The sequence below is a fragment of the Alosa alosa genome, chromosome 1 (genome assembly GCF_017589495.1).
Source record: "Alosa alosa isolate M-15738 ecotype Scorff River chromosome 1, AALO_Geno_1.1, whole genome shotgun sequence".
Taxonomy (NCBI): domain Eukaryota; kingdom Metazoa; phylum Chordata; class Actinopteri; order Clupeiformes; family Clupeidae; genus Alosa; species Alosa alosa.
This window is the reverse complement of record NC_063189.1, coordinates 51,435,937-51,461,643: the sequence shown is the minus strand read 5'-3', so window position 1 is coordinate 51,461,643 and position 25,707 is coordinate 51,435,937. Positions and strand designations below refer to the sequence as shown.

The 25,707-nt window shown below is 41.8% G+C and overlaps 1 protein-coding gene across 1 annotated transcript in view; it reads right to left on the bottom strand.

The window, feature by feature from the left end:
- hfm1 (helicase for meiosis 1) overlaps positions 1-25,707 on the bottom strand; it is a 347,154-nt gene that overhangs the window by 90,967 nt on the left and 230,480 nt on the right. Inside the window, exons 23-27 of the mRNA XM_048246228.1 lie at positions 25,083-25,240; positions 24,839-24,942; positions 7,931-8,140; positions 5,104-5,181; positions 4,891-5,015 (exon numbers count right to left, since the gene is read on the bottom strand). Of these exons, the coding sequence (XP_048102185.1) occupies positions 4,891-5,015; positions 5,104-5,181; positions 7,931-8,140; positions 24,839-24,942; positions 25,083-25,240 (675 nt within the window). The remainder of the gene's footprint in view (positions 1-4,890; positions 5,016-5,103; positions 5,182-7,930; positions 8,141-24,838; positions 24,943-25,082; positions 25,241-25,707) is intronic.

The window sequence follows — 25,707 nt, the reverse complement described above, 5'->3', positions numbered from 1 at the left end:
CCTACCTTTGCAACATTATTAAATTAATCTGTCACCATATCCCTAGGCTACGTTTGCAAAGAGGAGAACATTTTAATTTGATTCACAATGAAGCGTTACATTTCATTTTACATGTTAACAATGAGTAGTTTTGGTTGTTGTTGGTGGCGTTATTGCATCCCTTTTATGAATGCAAAATTGTTCCCTCATGATTGGAAGCTCCTGTTGTGCATAGGCTATTTCAAAACATCATAGCGTAAAATGCCACAAAAAGCTGTTTATGAATAGGTCTTAGTGAGTTAGGAGTCCTCTCGACTTAAGCTGTCCCAGACTTAGGTGCTACTTTTAGGTCTAAAATGCTTCGTGAATTACTTTTTGTGAAAAAATTAGGAGTCCTAAAGTTAGGAGTGACCGCCCATTATTTTTAGGAGTTGCTCCTAAATTAAGCCAGTTAGGAGCTACTTTTAGCCTTAAAATTCTTTGTGAATCGGCCCCCTGAATAAAAAGGCCTAGCCTAAATGAATCAAGGCAAAACAAATAGCCTAGTAGCCCAATGAAACATCTCTGGATTGATGTAGTATCTTTGTAACATTATTCAATTATTCTGTTACTATGCCTACGTTTGCAAAAGAGAACATTTTAATTTGATTCACAATAATGTTACATTTAATTTACATGTTGACAATGATTAGCCTAGTTTTGGTTGTTGTTGTTGTTGGCGTTATTGCATGTTAGTTATGCCTACAATGCAAAATTGCTTCCTCGCGATTGGAAGCTCCTGTTGCTGCATAGGATTTCAAAACAGCAGGTTTGTGAATAGGTCTGTGAGTAAGGAGTCCTCTTGACTTCTTTTAAGCTGTCAGAGGTGGGAAGGTGTGATTTTTGGGGGATGGGCGGATTAACTGGGCACAATTGTCTGATGGCCCCCTTCCCCAGCCAGCGTGGTCGGGTGGTTAGTTAATAGGCCTATCGTGAAGATTTTTCCTGCCATCTAAAGGCACGAAGCATCTGTGAGGCCAAGCCTCACCAAGTAGCTCGTTTGTTTACAACTAACATTCCATTTAATTAAACTGCTTTATAGGCTATGCCGAAATAGTTTTCAACATTTTGAATATTAGTGTCGGGTGAATTGAAATGTTCTCAAAGTAGCCTTATGGCTGAAAGCTGCTTGGGACACCCCTCAAGTCAAACAATATAACCATACAAGCCGCTTCCTGCACTCATTGTTTCAAAAGGAGTAATTTTGGCTTTGTCAGAACTGAAAAGCTGTGGACCGCGCGACACGGTATGCCCAATGAAAATAAATTAACATAACGCAACACAACACAGACCCAGCTTCTCTCGGCGCCAGTCACTGACATGAGCGAAACACAGAACCCGCTTCTCTCCACGGCAGTCACTGACAGTAACCTAGAATAAATGCATGGGGAAAACACTTCCCCATGACAAAGACATCGTAAAACACTGAAAGTTAATATTTTGTCACTAGCAACATTCATCTTTCCTTTGTCAAATGTATTATGTTCCAAGTACCCTATGCGTAATTCTGCTTCATGAAGTTAAACAAATACATTTGCTTATTTCACAGAAAAATATAAATAGCCAGTCTACAGTGCAGAGTTGGTAAGTTATGGTAGGCCAACTTGCAGTGAACATACAAACAGGGGAAATTATTTCTCTGAGTAGCCTCAGGTGCACACGTAGACATAAGGCCGAACATGCAAGCGCCAATGAATCGTGCTTTCGCGACAATCGCGCCGTTAAACTTAAATAGGTTAACATCACTCTAAGTTCGCCTTCAAGCAAAGAAAACGATGATTTGAAGACATCTGTTTCGTTGGAAGGGCAAGGGGTAGCAACAGGGCAACACAGAGACAGGCCCGATGGCAGGGCTGTTATGAGAGTATTAAAATATGGGATATTCTACGGAAAACATTAAAACGGCAAGACAGCGGGAAAGGTAAAATACGTGATAAACACGGAAAAAGTTGGCATGCATTGTTTGGTCCCGTGCACAGGGATTATTTGTCATACTATTAATCACATATGATTATTTGTGAAATTGTGCAAACAGGGCGCAACACATTTGAAAAGGAAGGACTGGTATGCAAGCTCACGGGAAAGATTGATTTAGAACGTTATCACAAAGTGTGTGGCTGTGGCGGAAGACAATTGGCAGGGAGGGGTCATGTCTTTTTAACAATTCTGTCGGAGGGTCATTGAACAATTTCTAGCAGGCAAGAGAGGGTCATGCAACTTCCAACTGAAGCACTCAAAATTCCTCGGTGGCCCCTTCAATAAATAACGATCAGTCACTAGATTGCTGCTGGGCTATATGTCTTGTGTTCTGTTAACAACTCATTGTCAAATGCATAGCCTATCTCGCGGTTGCATCCATTACAAACAAACATGCAATGTGAGCGTCTGGGATTGGGGAGAGCACTACATGCTCTACTGAATAAGCACGAAAGTCAACCCTTTAAATGAAAAACACTCTTTAATAATCCAAAAAAAATAAACCGCTAATGAAGTAAACTTGTGACCATCAAAATCGTTTATCGCTTGTAACTCCCGTGATACCAGGGCGTAACAGGAAGGCATTTGGCTGAGCAGCGGAGGTTAATATGCTCCATCTTTTGTCCAAATGATGACTGTCTATCATCGTTGCACTTTCGGAGAAAAACCGAATGTTTCATTAGGTCCCGTTTCAATCGTCCGGTTGTACCTACTCAAAAGCATAGATAGAACCTTATTATTCTAAGGTAGCGAAATAGCGTTCAGCATGATTCATGCCCAATTAATTCCCCCCTGTTAAAGTGTTCGCCTTTGTAGTTTGGTTTTCGTGATAGCCTATGATAAACGGCTTATGGCCAAATATGTGAAAACGTTAAAATACAGTAGGCGATAAACCCGGAAAAAGTTGACAGTGATTTTTTCATAATCACTTTGGAGGGTCATAGAAAAATGTATTGCTGGCGAGGAGGGGTCACGTCTTTTTTTTTTTGGACTAATGCTCCCAAAACTCCTCGGTAGCCCCTTAAATAAATAACGAACAGTCCCTAATGAAGTAAACTTGTGACCATCAAAAATCGTTTTATCGCCTGTAACTCCGTGATAACAGGACATAACAGGAAGGCATTTGGCTGAGCAGCGGAGGTTAATACTCCAAATGATGTCTGTCTATCATCGTTGCACTTTCGGAGAAAACCAGAATGTTTCATTTGTCCTCGCGTCTCTCACGGCTGCAAATGGGATTCACTTTCGCAGTTAACCAAATATTTCTTTATTAGGGCAGGGCAGGCATATTTCTGGCTATTACATTATTTCTAAACCAGTCTGCTAAAGTCTGTAGTGAAGTCTGTGTAGGGTTTTCCAGGCTCCATTTCTTTTTACGAGACACCCTGCTCACTTGAGCCATCTACCGGTTGTTTGGGTTGTTGCAGCGTCTCACTGGAAAAATACAAATTAAAGTCGCGTGATACCGCGTGATCCCACGCACGGACCGCGAGTGAAGCTGGCCAAGTCGAAGCACTGCCCACTGTACATTTGAACACTTTCAACTCCTTGCCTATGATTACAATGAATTTTGATTAAAATACACATTGTTATGCTGTTCTTATCAATGAAGATGTCAATTTTGGTTGGTTATTACATAATGCACCATATTATTACATTTTCGCCCATTTTTTTTTCACAGCACCTGCATTTTGTAAAAACAACCGCAATATGTTAGTCTGACGTAGTCATACTCTACTCAATTCTAGTCAGAATATGAGTCTGATACTGCTCCATTGGGACATAATTATGGGGCGTGTTTCAACCGATACAGGGGGGGAATGCCTCTGCACTCAATTGGATAGACCTAACCAATCAGAGCAACGAAATAGCTTACTGTGAGGTGTAGGAAGAAAACACAAGAACCATCCTTCTTCTCCACAAATGCCTTAACAATGTCGCAATGTTGTTAAATGTCGCAATGCAACAGCGCTGAAAGTGAAACCACGAGTTTTCCTACATGTCAACTTTGGCCAAAGTTTTCAGAAATAATTGTTTTTAGTGATAAAACCTCATAAAATAATATGCATTTTCCATATGGGGTCTTAAAAGTCATTCTAGCCACAGCGTTTTTGTTTCAAACATAAGCCTAATCTAAGCGTGCTCAGATGACGTGATAGACCAGGCGCTATCCAGACCAGGCGATTTGATTGGTCCACCCGATCTAGGGCGAGCATACTTGCTCCACAATGGAGCAATGCCAGACCGAACTTCCCGACCTCAAATGTTGTGGGCGGGACTAAGTTCAATATGTAATAACTTATTACATAATGCGCCAAAATGTATTACATATTGCATTCAAGCAGTTTATTACATAATGCAGCAGATTATTACATAATGCGGCAGTTATTACATAATGACATGAAAATGTATTACATTTTTTCGAGTTATTACATAATGCGGTGTTATTACATAACGTGTTGTTACATACCCCAACGGAAGGGTGCCAAAAAATGGTACGGTAGGGTCAGTTGTTTTCATAAATTCTACCAATGGAAATGCAAAAAATTGTGTACCGTACGTTGTGTTCCACTTGTAGGAAAAACACTATATGTAAGTATAGTATGTATATATAAGTACCAGCCCAGGTAACACTGTCCCCACCTCTCATATCCCTCTGCCTGTCTCACCTGTGTACTGTGGTTCACCTGGGTTTTCCTGCATTAGCCAGATGTGAGAGCAGGTATTGTGTTTTTGTCCTCTGAAAATGGCCCTGGTTTGGTCTCTAAAATCTTAGGGTTAGGATTATGCTTTCCCTCCATGAGTTCCCTTGTCACATTAATGCTTTACGAACTGTTTATATCATCACAGAGTTGCATTCAGAGTCTCCAGATGGAGCTCTCTGAATAAACATACCTTTAAACGTTTGACGGGAGTTTCCATGAATGTCTCATTTCTGCTCACAAGGTCTCTGAGGTAAGATGAAAAGTGCAATACTGGTTTTACTGTTCTTTTTAGTACAACCTGCACACCCACTTTACCTAAATGAGAGGAAAAGTGCAAATGAATAAACACAAATTAATATATAAAGTATAATGCATTCAGAAGCTGCACAATCAGTGAACTCACAACAGTCATGACCACACTGCTCCTTGTTCTTACAGAAGTGGTTGCATTGTCGTTTTTCTATTTTCAGCTTTGGGGAATCTGTATCAGTGGACGAACAGAATATACAGGTGGATTGTGAAAATGTGGTAGATTTGAGATCTGACACTAATTTAAAGGTTCATTACATCAACATTCATAACAAATTCATACTTTAAAATGTTTTCACCACTATCACAACCACGGCATTACATAAAGTCAATTAATTAAACCACTATAGCCCCGTACATATAGGAGAAGAGCAGCGACAAGAGGGTAATGATATTCATCAACCTGGGTTCTTGCCAGGATAGTGCACAGTAGACCAGCGAGATAGGGAGTGGATTTGGGAAAGTACCCCAGGATTGACTTGAACTTTGGTCAACATGCAAAAAGTTTTTGCTACCCTTTTTCTTGAGTCGAAACAAATTATCTGAGATTTCCTCTATACACTCAAAATGTTTATTTGTTCACAAATACAATAAAAGTATTAGTGGGCACTTCACCTTTCAGTTTAGAGACAAGTGCTCTGGTGGATATTCCTACAGTCAGCATTGCCAGTATGTTTTAATTTTGCTGCTATTGTTTTCGGTAAGCCCTATGTCTACTGAAAACTGGCATAACCGAAGGCTTCTTGGCAGCATGTGACGCACATCGACGTCAGCGTTTAAAACATGTTTCATTTCTTAATCACAAAGTCCATGGAAATTACCGTATTTTCTAGTAAAACTGCACATTTCATCCTAGAAATACCTAGATCTAGATAATAGAAATACCTAGCCTACCGTTTCAAACATAAGTTAAAAGGACACCAGGCAACGTTTTCGTGTTAATTAATCATGTTCGTAAGTCGGTATTATGGCTAAATGACTCATTACGGGGCGAATGAAGGCTCTCTCGCCCGCCCCTACTGCCTGTAGGAAGAATATCCCACTTGCAAGTTTGGTTTATCTTACCCGCCGACCTTCAGTCTCACAAAGTGTCGCGAGAAGCAAGATCAGTTTACATCCTGCATCCCCAGCACAGAGGTAGGCTAACGAAACGCTAGCGATTGTTGCAAACGTGTGTGTAATGGCAGAGCCAGCGAATAAGCAGCGAAAACTCTTGACGGAAGATGCAAAGAAAAGGAAAAGAGCTTCAGACTGAGCGAGGGCTCGCACACGTATCGACATGTACAGACGGTTGGGGGAGCTTCGTAGAGAAAAAGCATCAGGCTTGCCTGGTATCTCTTTAACGCGAGTGCTGTTGTAGGCATGGCTTTACCCCCTTAACAACTTGTTGCCACTTGTAAACAAAACTAATGTTACATTTGTAGCAGATAATTCGCTAGTCAGATTCAAATGGCACTTTATACAGACTATGAATGGCAATGAAAGGTGTGTGTCTACTCTGTCATTGAAACGTGGTTTCATCGTTTAAAAGTATTAACACTGTTGACGAATGATGCAGGCCTTTCTTATCTAAGAAGTTCTTAAGTGAGAAAACAAAGAAGTTCCTAAGACATACGACAGTTCTTAAGAACATATTGGTGAATAGCATATAAGAACATTAAGAACTTCTTATTTTTTTTCTTAGGAATCTACTAAAGATTTATCTTAAGATTTTTTTTGTGAATACGGCCCCAGGTGTTAACAAATTAGATCAGTGGTTCTCAAACTTTTCCTGTCATTCCCCACTTCAACCCCCACCTGACCATCACCCAGCAAAATGATAACGTTAAAATATTATTGTCACATTTTTGTTTCACGTTACATTTCCCGCCTCAGTCCCCTGGATCTGATGGTGATTTCATTTATATGTAGGCCTGTTTATGATGCCTATGTTTATGTGTGGTATGTATGTTATGATCTTCCTTGTCAAAAAAGAAAGGCATTAATAAAGATAGGCACAAAAAAAGACACATTTCTTACAGCTTGGGGCGCCCCACCTGTCATGTCTCCATTCCCTACTAGTGGGGCCCGCCCCACACTTTGAGAACCACTGAATTAGATTGTTACCTCCAGAACCTGAGTGGGCGGTGACTGTTGAGCTCTTTAGCATATTTGTTGTTTTTCTAGTATACCATGTAGAGCTGCCAGATGTGTGCAGTCATTGTTGCTGCTTTTGCTTGCATTGTTGCTGCAGCATTGTTGCTGCTCAAACTATTTGGAATGAATATCTGCCGATAATAGTTGGCTGCCGATCGATCAGAACATCCCTAATATTAAGGCCATTCACAGGGTAATGAAAAATTCTATGTTAAATACATTATAAGTCTTTCATGAGGCCACCTTTGATCTGAAGTGCTGCAGGCGTGATCAGAGAGCCTAAGGAAGAATATAAGGCCTTGTTCAAAACGCTAATGGATGTAACTGGAGGCACAAAAAATATTTACACGTGAATGGGAGAGCATGGCCCTGAGTATGGCCTCACCATCATCATTGTGTGTGAATATTCTATATAACGGGATGTGCAGTATGGACACAGTAAACACAAGGTGGAAATGGGTTGCATGTGCACTGTTGCTAAGATATGTTATACTTAGCTAACTAAGGCATAGCAAAGACTGTTAGCTGACTTATTATCGAAAAAAAAAAAAAAAAAAAAAAAAAAAACAAGACCTAAAAAGTCAAAACTACTTTATGCTGTTATTCCCATGCATTATGTTTTGACAATTGACAACAATTTAAATCAAGCACCTGGGGATAATACAAAACATTTCATAAACGGTGCCTTACTTGCTAACGTGCAAAATTTTTCACAGAGCACATTTTTTTTTCTGGGGTAAAATAGAAAATATGTTATACCTTTAATAATAATACATTTCATTTACCTTTATGTAAAGCATCTGTGCAGTTCACATTGTTTGTGAGAGTTGTGGTCTGTGCTCTGTGATCTTGACTGATGACTTCTACTGGGTCATCCACAGTCATACTGGTTCCTTTCGAAATTGAGGACAGAGAACTCTCACGGCCAGAGTTTCCAACTCCAAATGGTTTTGCAGAGTAGAAAACACTAACTCTTTGGTGAATATCTAGTCCAACTTCAAATAAAAATCATAGGGCATGCATTATTGAAAGTTAATTAATTAATAAGAAAATAGACAGCATATAAAAGGCAACAACAAAGCATTTGCAAGCCATTCAACAATCTCTGATACAAAACAAAAATGAGGCCTGCCAGCCTTTAACCCGTTTACTGCCAAGGGTGAATATGTGCGTCCAAGGAGCATTATCATTGCCGCCATAACATGTAGCCAATTAAAACATTGTTACTGTGCTGTTGCTATGTTGACATGATAGTAAACATATTAAAGACAGATGATGATTCATTAATATTTACAAATATGCTAATTATGTATTCCACAAACAAAATATCAAAGCTATCTAGCTAACAACAATAATTTCCGGTTTTGGGGAGGATTCAAATACCATCCAAAAACACTTGTTGTGTAGCACAATATTTTTTATACAACAATCCATTTAATAAACTAGACATATCAACGATATAAAAAAAACATGGTTGTGTTTTGTTCTACCTCGGGTGAAGGTACCTCAAAAACTAAGGCCTTTTTGTCTCATATTCGGGCCAATACAGTATGTTTTGTGTGTGTGAGATGAAAAAGAAAAAATATGCCTTTTTCTCAGAAATCAACTGCTTTGTTTATTGCCGTTTTTGAATAACATGTAGTCTGAATTGTTCATAAATGATTTCACGAGAAAACGCTAGGAAAACAATACAAACTAGTTTTTTTTATCTTGATATAAGAGTTGATCTATCCTATTCAAAAGTTTAAAAGCATTTGTAAAATTGGCTGCCTATTACCGGATGGCCTGGTTCGCTTCCAGAATAGGCTAGGCCAGAGATTCCCAAATTAAAACCGAAGCCCAATTGCAACTCTGATGGGGGTGCTGCCGATTTTGAACAGCTCACCCGGAGACTGAAGGTACAGTGGGTTCTACGCTGGCGAGACACGTCGCTCCGTCTGGCATCATGTTTTTGTTTGTTTTTATGTAATGTTCGTAATTTTCTGTAATGTTCTGTTAATTTTTTGTATTTATTTTTCTAGTTAAATGTAATCACTCTTGATTTATGTTATTTTCGATCGTTTTTGTGTTATTCTTAGTCCTTTTTTCTGATTAACAAACTCTGCTGACACCATCAACGTCAAGTTAACGTTAACCAGCTTCCATTGGGCTGATGAGCGCCTTGGCTAGCCTGCCTTATGTCTCTGAAGTCCCTCATTCATCCGGATTGCTCAGCAAGGGTGCCTAACGTTAATCTGCAAGAGATCTGCAGCTGCCACGACCACCGAGCTGCGGCTGACATGCGAGCTGCCATGCTAGCATCTACCATTAGGTGCCTGGAGTCTGGATTGAGTGCTAAGGAACTCTGATGACAGCGTCAACCATGAAACAACAAACAACAAATTGTTCTTCCAGTGCTCTCCAAACTGCCAGTGAATTCTCCGGGTTGGTCAGTTATAAAGAACTTTGTTGGCGTTGCATCGGTTGTGAAGTCACAGCTGTGCGCAGTTTTCACACGGGTCATCATTGCCCTTGGACATTTTCAGCTGGTTTGGAAATTGGACTAATTTAACATTATTTTTTTTTTTGTTTTGAAATTGATTTTTTTAAAACGTTTTATTTGTTAATTTGTTTTTTGTCTGTCTTGATGTCACGGGCACGCTGGCGACTATGCTGCTCCATCCGGCATCTTTTGTCTTTTTGTTATGTGTCTTATTTGTGGAGCGCTTTGGGTTGCACTCTGTGCATGTTAAATGCGCTTTAAAAATAAAACTGACTTGACTTGTGCTTTTATGGGGGAGGGGGGGTAAAAAGTGCAGTAGAAGAGGGGTTTAGTAGATTAAGTGGCAAGGGCTGGATAAGAAAGGTGGGGGAGGATTGGGATTGGGGGGGCACCAACAAGGAGCATCGGCTTTTGCCGCTTTGAGTCTATGCGCGCCAGTATGCTATGGACAACATATTTACCCAACGTTTTTTCAGTTGTTTCCACAATATTACCGCCTGATTAGCTTTAATTTAATTAAGGAAGCAGTTACGAGAAACTTTCTTCTAACAGCCGGCAGCTCTGTTTAAAACGTTTCTGTGTGATTATCAACTGTGATGAAATGCGTTCATATTCCACTTTTTATATCATAAATGTAGCAAGCCTATCAAAAGTCTTAGCAGTCTTAGCATTTGCATCAGTAGTCCAATGGTCAATCTGTTGCTTCAATTTGTGTTTTATGTGACGCGCCGATGCTGGGTTCATGCAGCTTAAAATGTTTAGCCGACTTCGTAATTTGTCAGCTATGATGAAATTCGTTCAATAAGTTTCACTTTTCATGCCGATGGTAAGGCTTTGCAGTTGTCCAATGGTCAATTGACTCAATTGTGTTTCATGTGACGCGCCGAAGCTTCATGCATTTGCTCCAGTTGAAAATGTTTCTACGTAATTTGTCAGCTGTGATCAAATGCATTCAATAAATTCCATTTTTATGTCATAAATATAACATGCCTATGATTAATGTTTGTATGGTGTTTCTAATATAGGCCTCTCATGTTCAATCAAATTGCCTTTGCCCACCCGTTTTTTTCTTGTGTTCCATTGGAACATTTCTGGCTACGCCACTGATACAAGGATACAAGGAAGTTTATTGTCACATGCATATAGTTACTGGAAGTGAAGTGAAATGCAGTGAAATTATGTCTGGTGTCAGCCTATTTGTGCATTTATGGGGGGGGGGGGTAAAAAGTGCAGTAGAAGAGGGGTTTAGTAGATTAAGTGGCAAGGGCTGCATAAAAAGGTGGGGGATGATTGGGATTGGGAGGGGGCACCAACAAGGAGCACCCAAGAGCAACAGGGGCAAGGAAAAACTCCCTTACCAAGGAAGAAACCTTGGGCAGATCCACGGCTCAAGGGGCTAACCCAACTACCAGGGGTCTTGGTGTGTGTGTTGGGGGGATGACAGGGGAGATGGGATAGTGTGCTGTGTATGTGGGGAGAGGGCAGTGTGCAATGTAGTGCATCACTTCAATATCTGACAAAAGGACCCTAAACAAACTGATCAACATCTTGGACAATGAATGTCATCCGCTCTACAGCACTATCAAAAACCAAAAGAGCTTGATCAGCTGGAGACTTCGCTCACTGCCATGCACAACTGAAAGGCTGAGGAAGTCATTTGTTCCTAGGGCCATTGAACTGTTCAATGCCTCACTAAAGGGAAGAGGAGAGATAGACTTCTCTGCTTAGTCTGTCTGCCTCTCCACCCTCTCCATGTTTGAGTACTGACTGCCTACTACTGCTTTACTACTGTTTTACTACTGTTTTACACAGTAGTTTTAAACAGTTTTACTACTGTTTTAATGTACACAGCATAATGTTTTCACTACTGTTTTACTGCTACACTGTTTTTCATGATATATTAGCACACATGATCAATGACTGCGGTCAGGCTTCTGCTACAATACTGAAATGAATGGCTATAACCCTATTACCTCAACCTGTTCTTGCACTGTATGTGTGTGAGGTGATGACAGTGATGATGACAGTGATGATGTAAGTGTGTGTGTTTTTTGTGTGTGTGGGGATGGGGGTGGGGTGGGGGCAGAAAGGCTAGGCAATCAAGGACATGGATAGATGGAGGATAAATCAAAAATATTAAATAAAAAGTTCTATGGAGATGTGCAAAAGTTGGAGAAAGTCAGATATAGTGTGAGTTCAGAGTTCGGATGGCCTGGGGATAAAAACTTCTCCTGCGTATCTCAGTTCTGGCTTTGTGACTACATAGGCGTCTTCTTGATTTCAGCGGTAGGAATAATCCATTGTTAGGATGAAGAGTCCTTCAGAATCTTTTGGGCTCTTAGGAGTACTCTTCTGGAATAGATATCTTGTAGAGCAGGGAGTTGAGTTCTTATAGTACGTTCAGCTGAGCGCACTACTCTCTGCAGAGTACTACAATTTCTAACTGTGGAGTTCCCATACCAGGTGATAATGCTACCAGTTAGAACACTCTCAACCGCTGAAGTGTACAGTAGAAGGCCTTCATGATGGATGTAGAAACTTTGAATTTCCTTAGCTGACGAAGGAAGTAGAGTCGTTGTCTAGACTTCTTCAGAACATAGAGTGTTAACAGTCCATGTTAAGTCTTCAGTAATGTGGACACCAAGGTACTTAAAACTTGTGACTCTCTCTACAGGTTGCCCGCTGATCATTAGTGGGGTGTAACTGTAGTTCTGCTGCTGCCTTCTGTAATCCACTACCATTTCCTTGGTTTCATTGATATTTAGTGTCAAGCTGTTAGATTGAAACCACTGTGCCACCTCGTCAACCTGATCCAAGTAGAGCTGTTCATTGTTGTTACTAATCAGGCCCAAGATCACTGTGTCATCTGCAAACTTGATGATGGAGGTATGACTACTGTTGGCTTTGCAGTCATGTGTGTAGATGTTGTACAGCAGTGGACTCAAAACACAGCCTTGGGGAGCACCAGTGCTGATGGTTAATGAGTCAGAATGCAGACCCCCCACTCTAACCACTTGTGAACGGTTGGTGAGGAAGTCAAATATCCAGGGACACAGGGTGGTGTTCAGTCATAAGGCCTTCATCTTTGTGACCAAGGTGAGAGGTACTATCGTGTTGAATGCTGAACTAAAGTCAATGAACAGCATCCTCACATAATTCCCATTCCCCTCCTCCAGGTGAGTTAAGGTGGTGTGCATGAGGTTTGAGATGGCATTCTCTGTAGACCTGTTGGCTCTGTAAGCAAATTGGAAGGGGCGAAGAAGAAGGCAGGAGGGATGAGCAGATAATGTTTTTCACAAGCTTCTCAAAACACTTCATCACTGTAGACGTCAGGGCTACTGGGCGGTAGTCATTCAGACATGATGGACTTTTGTTTTTCGGTACTGGAACAATAACAGACTGCTTGAGGCAAGTAGGAACTGTCTCTTGAACCAATGATGTGTTAAAGATATAAGTGAACACAGGAGCTAACTGAGCAGCGCAGGATTTCAAAACCCTGTTAGAAATTCCATCCGGTCCAGCAGCTTTTCTACAATTAACCCTCCTAAAGGCATTGCTCACATCGACCTCAGAGACACAGAAAGGTGCATCCTCATTTGCTTCACATGCTGCAGCTAGTGCAAGATAGTCTGTGTTTTTCATGTCAAAGCGAGCATAAAAAGCATTAAGTTCATCAGGGAGGGCTTTACTCACATTCATAAATCATGATTTAGTGTTATCAAATAAAGAGACATGCAATTAACCCTTAGAACCCTAAGCTGTTTTTAGGGCATTTTCACTACCTTTATTCATAAGGATTTATTCTGGTCATTGTAAGGGCCACACACACATATTATATATTGTTTTTTTCAGCAGAGTCTAGGCTATCCAGATCTATCTATCTATCTATCTGTGACACAAACTGATCTGACCTGACTTGACCCGAGTTTGCGTGTTAGCACTCATAATGATTCTCAACTTTTTACTGCATTGCCATAAACAAAGTAAAGGCAAAAAAGGTGTTTCCTTGTTGAACAAATTGGGATGCAATGTGAGCCTTGAATTGGATCCCATGCAGGAATTTGCTAGGATCTCAAAACCGGATTATGAACATGCTTTGCCATAGAGAAACACACAATAGCGTTGGATTATAAACATGCTTTGCCACAAAAACATACAAACGTGGGGTAAGTCCAGCTATATGAAGTTATTATTTTGCTGTCACTTCGTCTGTTTTATAACCCAGAAGGATGTACTTAGTATCAAATGATAGCTCTGAGTCTCCTCTTTCATCTGACATGTGTGGCATATCTATCCGATCACGGGTCTGCGAGTAATTTAAACGAGAGTAATGGGTGTGCAGCGTTGGTTTGTGTACATGACGTTATTATTTTGCAGTCACTTCGTCTGTTTTTATAAGCCAGAAGGATCGATAGACATGGTACCAATGGATAGCCCTGTGTCCCCTCTTTCATCTGATATGCTTGCCATATCTATGCGATCATGGGTTCGCGAGTAATTCAAACGAGAGTGATGGGTGCGCAGGTGAACGCAGAGAAGTATAGGCTGTAAATATGATGCAATTTGATTTAATTTCATGATTTTTTTAAAATGTCATACCTGATCGTACAGACAAATGTGTGGTCTCGTTGGAAAGCCCCACTTCTGCCCTGTCACACTATAAAGGTTTCATCTCGCTGAGATGAACAGTTCCGGAGCAATGTAACAGAGAAGAAAGGTTGTGTTTTTTGATGCACTTTGCGTCAATCGGGTTCTAAGGGTTAAGGGGTAGTGGTGTCAGCGCTATGTCTGCACAAGGAAAACCAAACCAAATCCAAAAATGGAAATAACAGGTCTTTGAATTGGCAAGCAAAATTAGACTGTTGTAGGCCTATAGCCTATGTTAAAAGTTGAATGGGCATAAGTCATGACTTGTTGTAACAGAGGTAAATATCGTAGCAAATAGCCTATGGTGATGACACAGCATTGTTGTTCCCACGAGAACTGTACGCTGCTTTCCAAACAACAAGCCTTGGATAACCAGCAATGTCAAGACCCTTCTCAATAGGAACAGCTCAAGGTCTGTGCTGCTGAACTGGGGGAGCCACTGAAACACATCTTCAACCTTAGTCTCCGTCTCGGACGAGTCCCAACACTGTAGAAGAAATCATGTCTCACCCCCGTCCCTAAGAATCCACACCCAAGTGAGCTTAATGACTACAGGCCTGTTGCTCTAACATCACACGTGATGAAAACAATGGAGCGACTGGTCTTGTGCATACTCAGACCCCAGGTACGCCATGCACTAGACCTGCTACAGTTTGCATACCAGGAGAAAGTGGGCGTGGATGATGCCATCACTTATCTCCTACACAGGACACATCCTCACCTAGACAAGGGGAAAAGTGCTGTGAGAATCATGTTCTTTGATTTCTCAAGTGCTTTTAACACCATCCAACCCCTCAGACTGGGAGACAAGCTCTTGCAGATGAGTGTGGACGCTTACCTGGTATCCTGGATTACAAATTACCTGACCGAGCGGCCACAGTTCATCAGACTGAAGAACTGTCTCATTGACACTGTGATCAGCAGGCAACAGGGAACTGTGCTCTCTCCAGTCCTGTTCACCCTATACACATCTGACTTCTGCTACAACACTGAGTAATGCCACATGCAGAAGTTCTCTGACGATACTGCAATTGTGGGGTGTATCAGGGACGAGCAAGAGGAGTACAGGAGCCTGGTGGAGGATTTTGGGCAATGGTGCAAACTCAACCACCTTCAACTCAACACCAAGGAGATGGTGGTGGATTTCCGCAGGTCTAAGCCCACTCTGCTACCAGTCTCCATTGATGTGGTCAATGTGGAGGTGGTAAACACCTACAAGTATCTGGGCTTACACCTGGACAATAAACTGGACTGGTCAGCCAATACTGAAGCACTCTACAAGAAAGGGCAGAGTAGGCTGTACTTCCTAAGGAGGCTGCGGTCCTTCAATGTCAGCTCCTCAGGATGTTTTACCAGTCTGTTGTTGCCAGCACCCTCTTCTATGCTGTGGTATGCTGGGGAGGAAGCACAAAGAAAAAGAATGCTGTGCGACTAGACAGGCTGATAAGAAAAGCTGGCTCTGTCGTGGGAGCCGAAGTGGAGTGCACTACTTCAATATCAGACAAAAGGACCCTGAACAAACATCTTGGACAGTGAATGTCATCCACTTCACAGCACTATTACAAAGCAGAAGAGCTTGATCAGCTGGAGACTTCGCTCACCGTCATGCACAACTAACAGACTGAGGAAGTCATTTGTCCCTAGGGCCATTGAACTGTTCAATGCTTCACTTAACCCTCTAGGCGCCACAGGCGACTATAGTCGACAAGATGCGGTACTGAATAAAACGGCCGATGAAGTCAAATAGGGTGTCATATTTCGTTCGACTTCCACTCCACTAGATGGCAGACATGTCATCACGCCATCCCCGAATGAAAAAGGACACGCTTTAAACAAAACTTTCTAGCTACAGCGCATTGAATCAGTGCATGAAATACCGAGCTAGTGTGCGTGTGGAGCCACTTTGTCAGAGCCGATATTGTCAACGCCAGCCAGTATTTGCATTAGATTATCGCCTAATGGCATCAAAAAAGTTTACCTGAAATGAAGTGTTGGGTCTTCTATTCGCGGACCCTGATTCTGAAGGGGAATATCTGCCTTCAGAAAATGACGGTGATTCGTTTAGTGAGGCTTCAGATGCCCCCTGCCTTGCAATGATGCAGCTGGACAAAGTGAGAGTTTACTCCATAGTTTAGCTTACACCAAGCACAAACGTTGAATCGTTTGCCCAATGTCACTGGTGGGAATAATGTTTCACGGGTTCGAGTGTTCATCGGGAAGTTAGCAGGGTGTTAGTGGTGTGGCTTAACGAGGCTGGAGGTAGCCTAATATCCATAGCGCTTAGCTTCTGTCTTCTGAACGTGTGCCTCTCCCACAATCGCGGCGACAGTAACGTGGGTGGAGCCTTTGTCTAATGCCACTGGGTATGTTAGACGAGGTCGAAGTGCTCATAGGACAGTTAGGGGAACGTTGTGGCAGTGTGGGGAGTCGCAATGAGAATGACAGTAGGCCTAGTCCGAGCTGCGCAAATTCTCTCCCACTGGCGCAGAGGCAGATCTGGCCATGCTGCTCGCATGGTGGAGGTGGTGACACGCTCTCTCCCTCTCCCACACACACACACACACACACATTAGGTCATGCATAGTCTATCACAAGATGATGGGAATGCCGGCCCTGTATGGATAGGGATAGGGAGTCATTATCTCTACAGCAAAAGGCCTGCTACAAAAAAAAAAAAAAGTCAGCCATTTAGTAATGATTTACACTGTTGATTTGCTATCTACTTCCCTGATCATTTAGGACATACATATTAGGACTATGTGTTCCTTTTTGTGTGTTCATGTCCTTGTGATGTGTGTGTCTTTGTCAGCTAAGAAAAAAAACAAAAAAACATCAACAAAAACAACAAAAAGAAAAAAAATACTAACATTGTCTCTTGTCTTGTCTTGTCATCTCACTCCTGATCTGTGCCTTGCCGTGGCAAATGAGCTTTTGAACTAAACAGGTCTTGTCTACTTGTGTTTGTGTGTCATCTGAATAATATATATGTGCCCCATACATGGAATCAGAGTGCCTACTGTATGTAGTAAATGGAAAATCTCTACAGCAAAAGGCCAGTCTACCGCTACATGCATTTGGTTTGTTTCTGCCATTTATTAGTAATGATTTACAGTTTGTTCACTACTTACTATTTACCTGAGCATTCAGTATTGTGCAATATAGCATACAGAAGGTGAGGGACATTTTGGGGGGAAAGAAGTGGTGCATTTTATCATTCTAACATGCAACTTTTCATGAAAATTCTTTAATCCAAGATGGCCGCCACCATATGACGTCATAATATGCAAATTAGATATAAACATTTAATCTCTACATACACTTTGGGTCATCCTTAATATTTCTCTAATTTACAGAAAGTCTCTATCTCTTATCACTTTTAAGATATAGCCTTTTGAAATGAAGATGTCAAAATTGATCGTTTCGGAAAAAAACCTCTGGCGCCTAAAGGGTTAAGGGTAGAGGAGAGATAGACTTCTCTGCATAGTCTGTCTGCCTCTCCACTTTCTCCATGTTTGTGTACGTACTGTCCACTAGCCTACTGTTTTACTGCTACACTATTTACATGCTATATTAGCACATATGCATATCCCCTCCCTCCCACAGCCTGGATTGTGGCTGTACTTAATACTTATTATTTAATACTTGACCAATGGCTGTTACCCTGTTACTTCAAGCAATTCTTGCACTGATATAGTTTTTATATTACTTGTCTATATTATTCTCTTATATGTCCATATTTATTTTATGCTGGTCTCTAGACGTTATTCTTGCACTGTTGGACTTACTTATTTGCACAATCACCATGACACTCACTCTCATAGAGCACCTTACCATGCATAAGGAACTACAGGGTCAGTCCCTGCCCTATCACTGTAAGCGCCTCATGCTTGATCATCCTTAAGCATACTATGTCAAATATTTAGTTCTTTTAGTATATTTAGTATTTAGTATTTTTTATCTTCTACTGTCTCTACTGGCAGCTGGCTGTAGTTTCCAGAGTTTGTTAGCTTATGGAAACACCCACTATGGCTACGAAAACACAACAGAAGAAAATACCCTCTGCGAGAGCAAGGGCGCAAGAAGACTCATCGATGGACACTATGGTAACAGACCCTGGACCGGAATCGACTACAAAGTTACATCATACCATGGGTTGAGGATTCATCAGGGGAAGAGAAAGTGTTTGGGAAACCAGGGAAAGGGGCCTCGCATTGACTACCTTCTGTCAAAGGAGTCAAGTCAGTCGAATGATGCACAGCGACCGGACCCAAACCACAGCTTGCAGTGCGTCAGCACCACTGCCATGGAGGAAGTACCCTCAAGCACAGAGATGGCAACATTAGAGAATCCCACCCAACTTTCCAGACCCACGACCGAGAGGAGGCTGGTCGGGCACAGACCGTGTGAAATGGCCAGCTGCGGCTGACAAAAAACAATGGGAAGCAATCGACAGCGATTTGTCCCTGACCTTAGAGCAACTTAAAGGTACAGTGGAAAAGAAGTTGGAGAATATGGGGGACATCATCCACCAGTATGGACCAGAACGCAAGGGGAAGGCCGGAAAAAGTCTCCAACTGCGCCAACCTCTAGAAGGCAACAAGAGATCAAGCGACTCATCCAACAGAGGAGGCAACTTCAGAAACAGTGGAAGAAAGCCTTGGAGGGGGAAAAGAAAGACATTGAAGTGCTTCAGGTTGACATTAAAAACCGATTGAAATCCCTCCGCAGAGCAGAAGACCTACGGAAACGCAGATGGAAAAAAGAAAGATCTAGAACACAGTTCTACAAAGACCCCTTCAAGTTTCTAAAAAGCCTTTTCATTAGAGAGAAATGTGGAGCTCTGAAGGCAAAAAGGAAAGACCTGGAAGATCACCTGAAAATGACACACTCTGATCCAAGACGGCATGAACAGGTGACCATTCCTCCAGACATCCCACCAATCAACTCCCCAGAACACCAGATGGAGACTGGTTCTCCGACCTGGAGAGAGGTGGAAAAGGCAGTACAACACCCAAGGGCGGCATCAGCCCCAGGACCTAATGGAGTCCCATACAAGGTGTATAAGATGTCCTGAGGTGTCTTTGGAAGCTCATGAGAACAGTGTGGCAGAGGAAGAGGGTGCCCAAAGTGTGGCGTAGGGCAGAGAGGTCCTGATCCCAATGGAGAAGAATGCAGAGAACATCAGCCAGTTTCGGCCAATATCCTTACCAAATGTAGAGGGTAAAATCTTCTTCAGCGTCATTGGTAATAGGATGTCCGAATACCTTCAAAGAAGTACATTGATACATCGGTACAGAAAGCTGGAATCTCAGGTTTTTCTGGATGCTTAGAACACTCTAGCATGATCTGGTATCAGATCAAGACCACAAAGGCCAGGAGAAAGGACCTCCATGTTGTCTTCTTAGACCTTGCTAATGCCTTTGGATCAGTGCCCCATGAACTCCTGTGGGCCTCCTTCACTTTCTACCACATTCCGGACACCATTACAACCCTGGTCAAATCCTACTTCCAAGACCTGCAGTTCTGCTTTACCACAGCTGATTTACCACGTCATGGCAATCCTTGGAAGTTGGCATCATGGAAGGATACACCATCTCACCCCTGGCCTTTACAATGGCAATGGAGGTCATCATCTGGGCGTCAAAATGGGTAGTGGGTGGGAAGCGGCTTAACTCAGGCACACGCCTTCCTCCCCTCAGAGCCTTTATGGATGATATCACTACTCTGACCACCACTGCTCCATGTACCAGGAAACTGCTGAAGGATAAAGAGCAGATACAACAGCTACGGAAGGAAATCAGAAGTGGGCTCCAGGCCACCAACAACACTCAGCTGCCTGGAAGGTTGAAGGCCTGGTGTTTACAGTTTGGCCTTCTTCCCAGAGTGCTATGGCCCCTTACCATTGTTGAGGTCCCCTCTCAGCAGTTTCACAGAGGAATTGCAAGTGTGCTAAAATAAGACTCAATGGTGATGCGATGGTGAGGAACAACGCACCAACATTGGTGGCAGGCCGCGAATGGAGACCAGCCAGTGTGGTGGAGGAGGCAGCAGCCGCTCTCAGACTTGAGGACATAGTGGGGCATGTCCAGCAGGGAAGGGGGGACCTCAGGCTAACAACTAAGCTGCCAGCCTGGAATACAGCCACGGCACCAGAATGGAGGAAATTGGTGGTGGAGGAAATAGACCGTCAGGAGAAAGCAACACGCTGGGCCAAAGCAGTTTCCCTTAGTAAACAGGGACAATGGACACGTTGGGAGAGTGTGGAGAGAAGGAGTATCAACTGGAAGGAATGAGGAGCATGGAAGCGAAGCGAATCAGCTTCATCATCAGGGCTACATAAGACATTCCTCCAACACCTAGCAATCTCCATCAGTGGGTGGGTGAAGATCCAGGGCAGGTTCCCTCAAGCACATACACTGCAAAAAATGAATTCTAACCAAGTGTTATTGATCTTATATTAAGATTAAAAAATCTATTTGGTATTGTTTTTAGTATGAAAAGACCTAGCACCCTCTCAAAAGATCATTTTGACTTAATTTAAGAAGACTTTAACTTATTTTAAGGAGTCTTATCAAGACAAATTTGCTCAACGCACTGGCAGACAAATTTGCTTAACGCACTGGCAGACAAATTTGCTTGTTTTCAAGATGAGATGTCTTAAAATAAGTCAAATTGTTTTTAAATTAAGTCAAATGATTTCACAAGAAAGCGCTAGGTAAGTCTCTTTATACTGAAAACAATACCAACTAGGTTTTTTTATCTTGATATAAGATTAATAACACTTAATAACACTTAAGGTTAGATTTTGTTAGATTAGCAGTTTTTGCAGTGTACTGACCGGGTGTAGAGTCGGCCTCACCCAGGGACGTTACACCTGGCGGCACAACCAAATCCTTAAGATCCTCGCAGCCACCCTGGAAAACAAACGGACTGCTTCTAACTCCCTACCATCATCAGCTGAGCCAAGACATCAAAGCAATGTCTGAGGCAGCTGAGACAGCAGTGGCTGTGGATAAAGAGACAAGACTCCTATTGGGCTCTGGCTTGATTGGGTGATTGGGGGGATAAACTGCGGGGACTTGATCACCCCCGTAGGGCCTTCCTCAGCCGAGGAAGTTATAATGGCCGAAACATCCAATGAAGCCTGAGGTGTACTACTGATGATGTGTCCTTTGGATCGCCCATCAAGGGAGGGTGCTCACCTGAAAACTCCACTGTATCAACTACATTACTAAGGTCAAGTACATTCTCTTGGTACGCGCTTGCACTTGGTGGATTACATAGGGTGGATTACATCTCGTCCTGTGTTTCCTGAAAAAAAAATATTGTGCAGTGGAGTTTTTTTATATTTATATACATAAATGACTTTTTCTGCTGTAAGTGCATGTTGTGTGTGATGTCTGTATGCTACTGAGACCTTGAATTTCCCCTTGGGGATCAATAAAGTATCTATTTATCTATCTATCTATAACATTGATTTCACTCTCGCTGGAGTGAACGCATAATGGGCTCACGCATTGGGCGCCCTGTATATGCCTATCGATATCTTCATATAGCCAATCTATACAAAATATCAGAAAATGGTTTTGCATTAGGCTTATAGCCTAGCAGATAATAAGACTACCAAATTAATTAAACAAGGAAACTGAATGTGTCTTTCTTTCCTCCGATTGGAATTAATGAAATTACTGCACAAAGTGGAAAGGGAAAAAAGTGTGAGATTTTGCAACATTTGTTTATGTTGTAAGAACATGAAATGAATAAATATCAGAACAAGCCAATTAGCCAAAAGATAAACGATAATGCGCCATACTGTAGCCTATAGTTGGCTAAAGTTTGTGAAATGGAAAGAGGAAAATAGCATTTAAATGTCCATTTAAATTATAGCCTAATCTAATGCACTGTTGTGCGTTTTAAATCCAAAATGAGAAGGAATGTGAGGAGACTGCTATTAACTTTAAAGAATATATATAATATAATTGAAACTATCAGTAGGCTATCTGCAGCCTTTGCAAATGTAATAGCCTTATGTCCTGGTCTATGGATGTCTGCTTAGTTGTTGACAGCACGTTTTTTTTACAATTTAAAATAAAAAGATAAATATAGTTTTTCTGTTCACAAAATCACCTTTCTACTGCTGTCAGGCTCCATTATTCCTCCTCCTCTTGATCGGTAACGTCTGTGTCGCTATCACCGACATATTCGGCACTCTGGCAAGGACGTGCCCTCTTGCAAACGCGACTCGTGGTGAAGATGGAACTCCCTCCTCAGCACGGTGATCAGTTAGGCCTACTCTTTCTAATGTTTTGACCTGGCGTGTGGTGCCCTAACAAGACCTGGCAAGACTGCCACCGATAAACCCACGAAAATAAATGGCCTGGTTTTGACCTGACGTGCATGTGTCACTGATTCCACCCAAACCAGCTGAGTTATGATAAAATGTCCAGATTGTGCGTTTTCATGAGTTTTCAATCGTCATCTATTTCAAAGCTAGATCTGCCAGATGTGTATGATTGTAAACACGAGTTGTCACAAGAGGTAGAGAGCCTAATTTTAGGGTGATGTCAGTGTGGTTACAATTGTTTTTCTGGGTGGTTCACTAGAGCCTGCAGGTCTCTCATAATGCACTCTGGTTAGCTTTACATCACAGTAACATAAGCTATTGGGAGTCATATTTTGGAGTATCAAGGATTGAAACCTAATCGCCCGCCACTGCTTAGATTATTATACCATCAAAGAGGGAATCCGGTGTTGGTGAGCAACTGACAATTCTCTCCCTTTCGCGAGTTTGTGAGGTGCGAGTTTCACCTTGAAATTTAAGATAGGGTTAATCGGCTTATATGTTATCTCTGATTGTCGTAATTAGGTCCGGATCTCAAATGGACTCAAGCGTTTAAACATGGCCTTCATACACGGATATAGTCCGGGTGGGACTTGTTCATACCTGAAGTAAATACGGTAAGTAAGTAAAAAATAAGTAAGGGGAGGAGGTTGAAATAATTAAATATGTCTTAAAGTTAAGTATAAGTATATATAAGTATACTCTTTTGATCCCGTGAGGGAAATTTGGTCTCTGCTTTTATCCCAATCCGTGAATTAGTGCAACACATTCAGCGCACAGTGAGCACACAGTGAGGTGAAGCACACACTAATCCCGGCGCAGTGAGCTGCCTGCAACAACAGCGGCGCTCGGGGAGCAGTGAGGGGTTAGGTGCCTTGCTCAAGGGCACTTCAGCCGTGCCTACTGATCGGGGTTCGAACCGGCAACCCTCCGGTTACAAGTCTGAAGTGCTAACCTGTAGGCCACGGCTGCCCTTAAGTTAATTCATAAACTAACTTTCTTTGCATTCATTTGATTCCCAATCAAGTTACACTGCTAATAATTTCTTTACATTGTTCTTATGGACTTCTGGAAAGCTCTGAAATGTAAAATAATAGAATTTTAATCATGTGATAAAATATGCGAGTAATTAACTAATTAACTAAAGAAATTCAGAGATTAATCGCGATTAAGACAAAAATAATCGTTTGACAGCCCTAGTTATATGCATTAACATATCGAAATTGGTTTGACACATTGGGTTCGTCCCTCGTACCCAGTGCTAAATGGATTTTTCGAATGTGTCGAGTATCCAACGTCCAATATAAAATCAACTTTATTGTGGTTGGTGCATAATACACAGAACAGTAGCCTCCATCGGAACTTCCCGTCTTTGCAAATTAGGACCAGTCTTTCATGGACAAAAATTAATGGATGTTATAAACTAAAGGTAAAGCAAGTGGACACCATCAGTTTTGCACAGCAAAGGTGTGAATTTACCCGCGTCTTACCCTTCTGTGTTCAGACATACATTCACCTGCGTAACCTCCGGACTTAGTACTAGGGGCCTGGTAGGGTAAGACCCGGGTGATGTCTAGACCAAATAATTCAGACATTTGTGTTCATACATGCAGCCCACCCGCGTGCCATCTGGATTCCAGTGTATGTCTGATAGCGGCTTAAGCAAAATGCACCCTAGCTAGCTCAGCCGGCAGGTATATTCTTGGGTTGCCAAATTAATCAACCAACTTTTAATGGTGCAGATACATGGCAGGGAAGTGAAGTTTGTATTACACTGATTTTCAGTTTGGGACAGGTGATGGTAACAGAAAACAGCGATTTGGGCGAAGTGAGGGGGAGTGGCTAGTGGCGAAAGCCAATGTGTGATTCTTTTACCGATATATTTAACGATATATTTTACATTTCTTATTCAAGCAACGTCAAATTTGGCACTGCACTTACTCATGCCCGTAGCAAGACACCTGCCACGTTTGAAATCAGTCTGACAAACGGTCAGCGAGATATCCGTGCCACAGAGACACACACAGACGCTTCTTGCTTTATAGATAGATGAATAGCTTAGACATTTAATCCTAGGCTTAATTTCTTAATTTGAGGAGTGCCAGTCCTGATATAAAGACAAGTAACTGGATAGCCAACTAGCTGGCTAGCTAGCTAATCAACTTGCTGGTTCTGTCTGTCACACCCTCTTCACTCATCAGAACACACCCACAGAGAACTGACCATATTCAGAGCTTATTAAGTTTACGCTGATTTCCCCTCCTTTGGCAGCCCTTGCAATGCAAATTTTCCTTGACCAAGTTCCTGATTTCATAAAAACAGTATCACTGAAAATAAAAAAAAACACATATTTGTTAGCATACAGTTTGCACAGTATAGTTTGTCTGTGCAGTCTAGCTTGCATTTTTTCAACAACACAACTGTCAACTGCTACAACTCCACAAATATTTTTCAAACGCAATCTTACGAGAGTTTCTGGAAGAACACCACATTATTGTCACAATCTCCAATGATGACTGTAATGTAATGGTGGCTCAGAGGTGTTTTTTTAGCAATCAGCTGATCAAAATTTCTCATGTTCACAGTGACTGAAATTTCTGCTGCTGAGTTGCTGTACACTGGAAGCTGAAGACAAAAAAGAAAAGAAAAACACAAAAAGTGAAAATATGAAAAATAATTACAATTGGCAATTCTCAATAACACAACATTCCATAAACAATGTTAATCCTCTTGGTTACTATATTTGATAATTTTAATATATCTAGAAATAACTGAAGCTCAGTTTTGAAGAGGCTGAGCTAAAGTATTGATCGTTCATCCAAACTGAACAAAATCAAGGTTGAAACAGGTTACTTGAAATTGAGCTAAAAATGGAATATTCATGTCAGCTAAAATATAAGGATCCCTTTAAAACTAAATAGTATTATGGAAAAACGACAAACTCTAAGGTCCCTACTTTAGCGATCTAAAACGAATGGTCACTAGCGAATAGCTTCATTAAATTTAGTGGCTTGTTCAGTCCACATTGGGAGTTTTGTTATCAAACATCGGGCGTATGGCGCAACAAGGCGTTCCTATGTGTCTTAATCAGA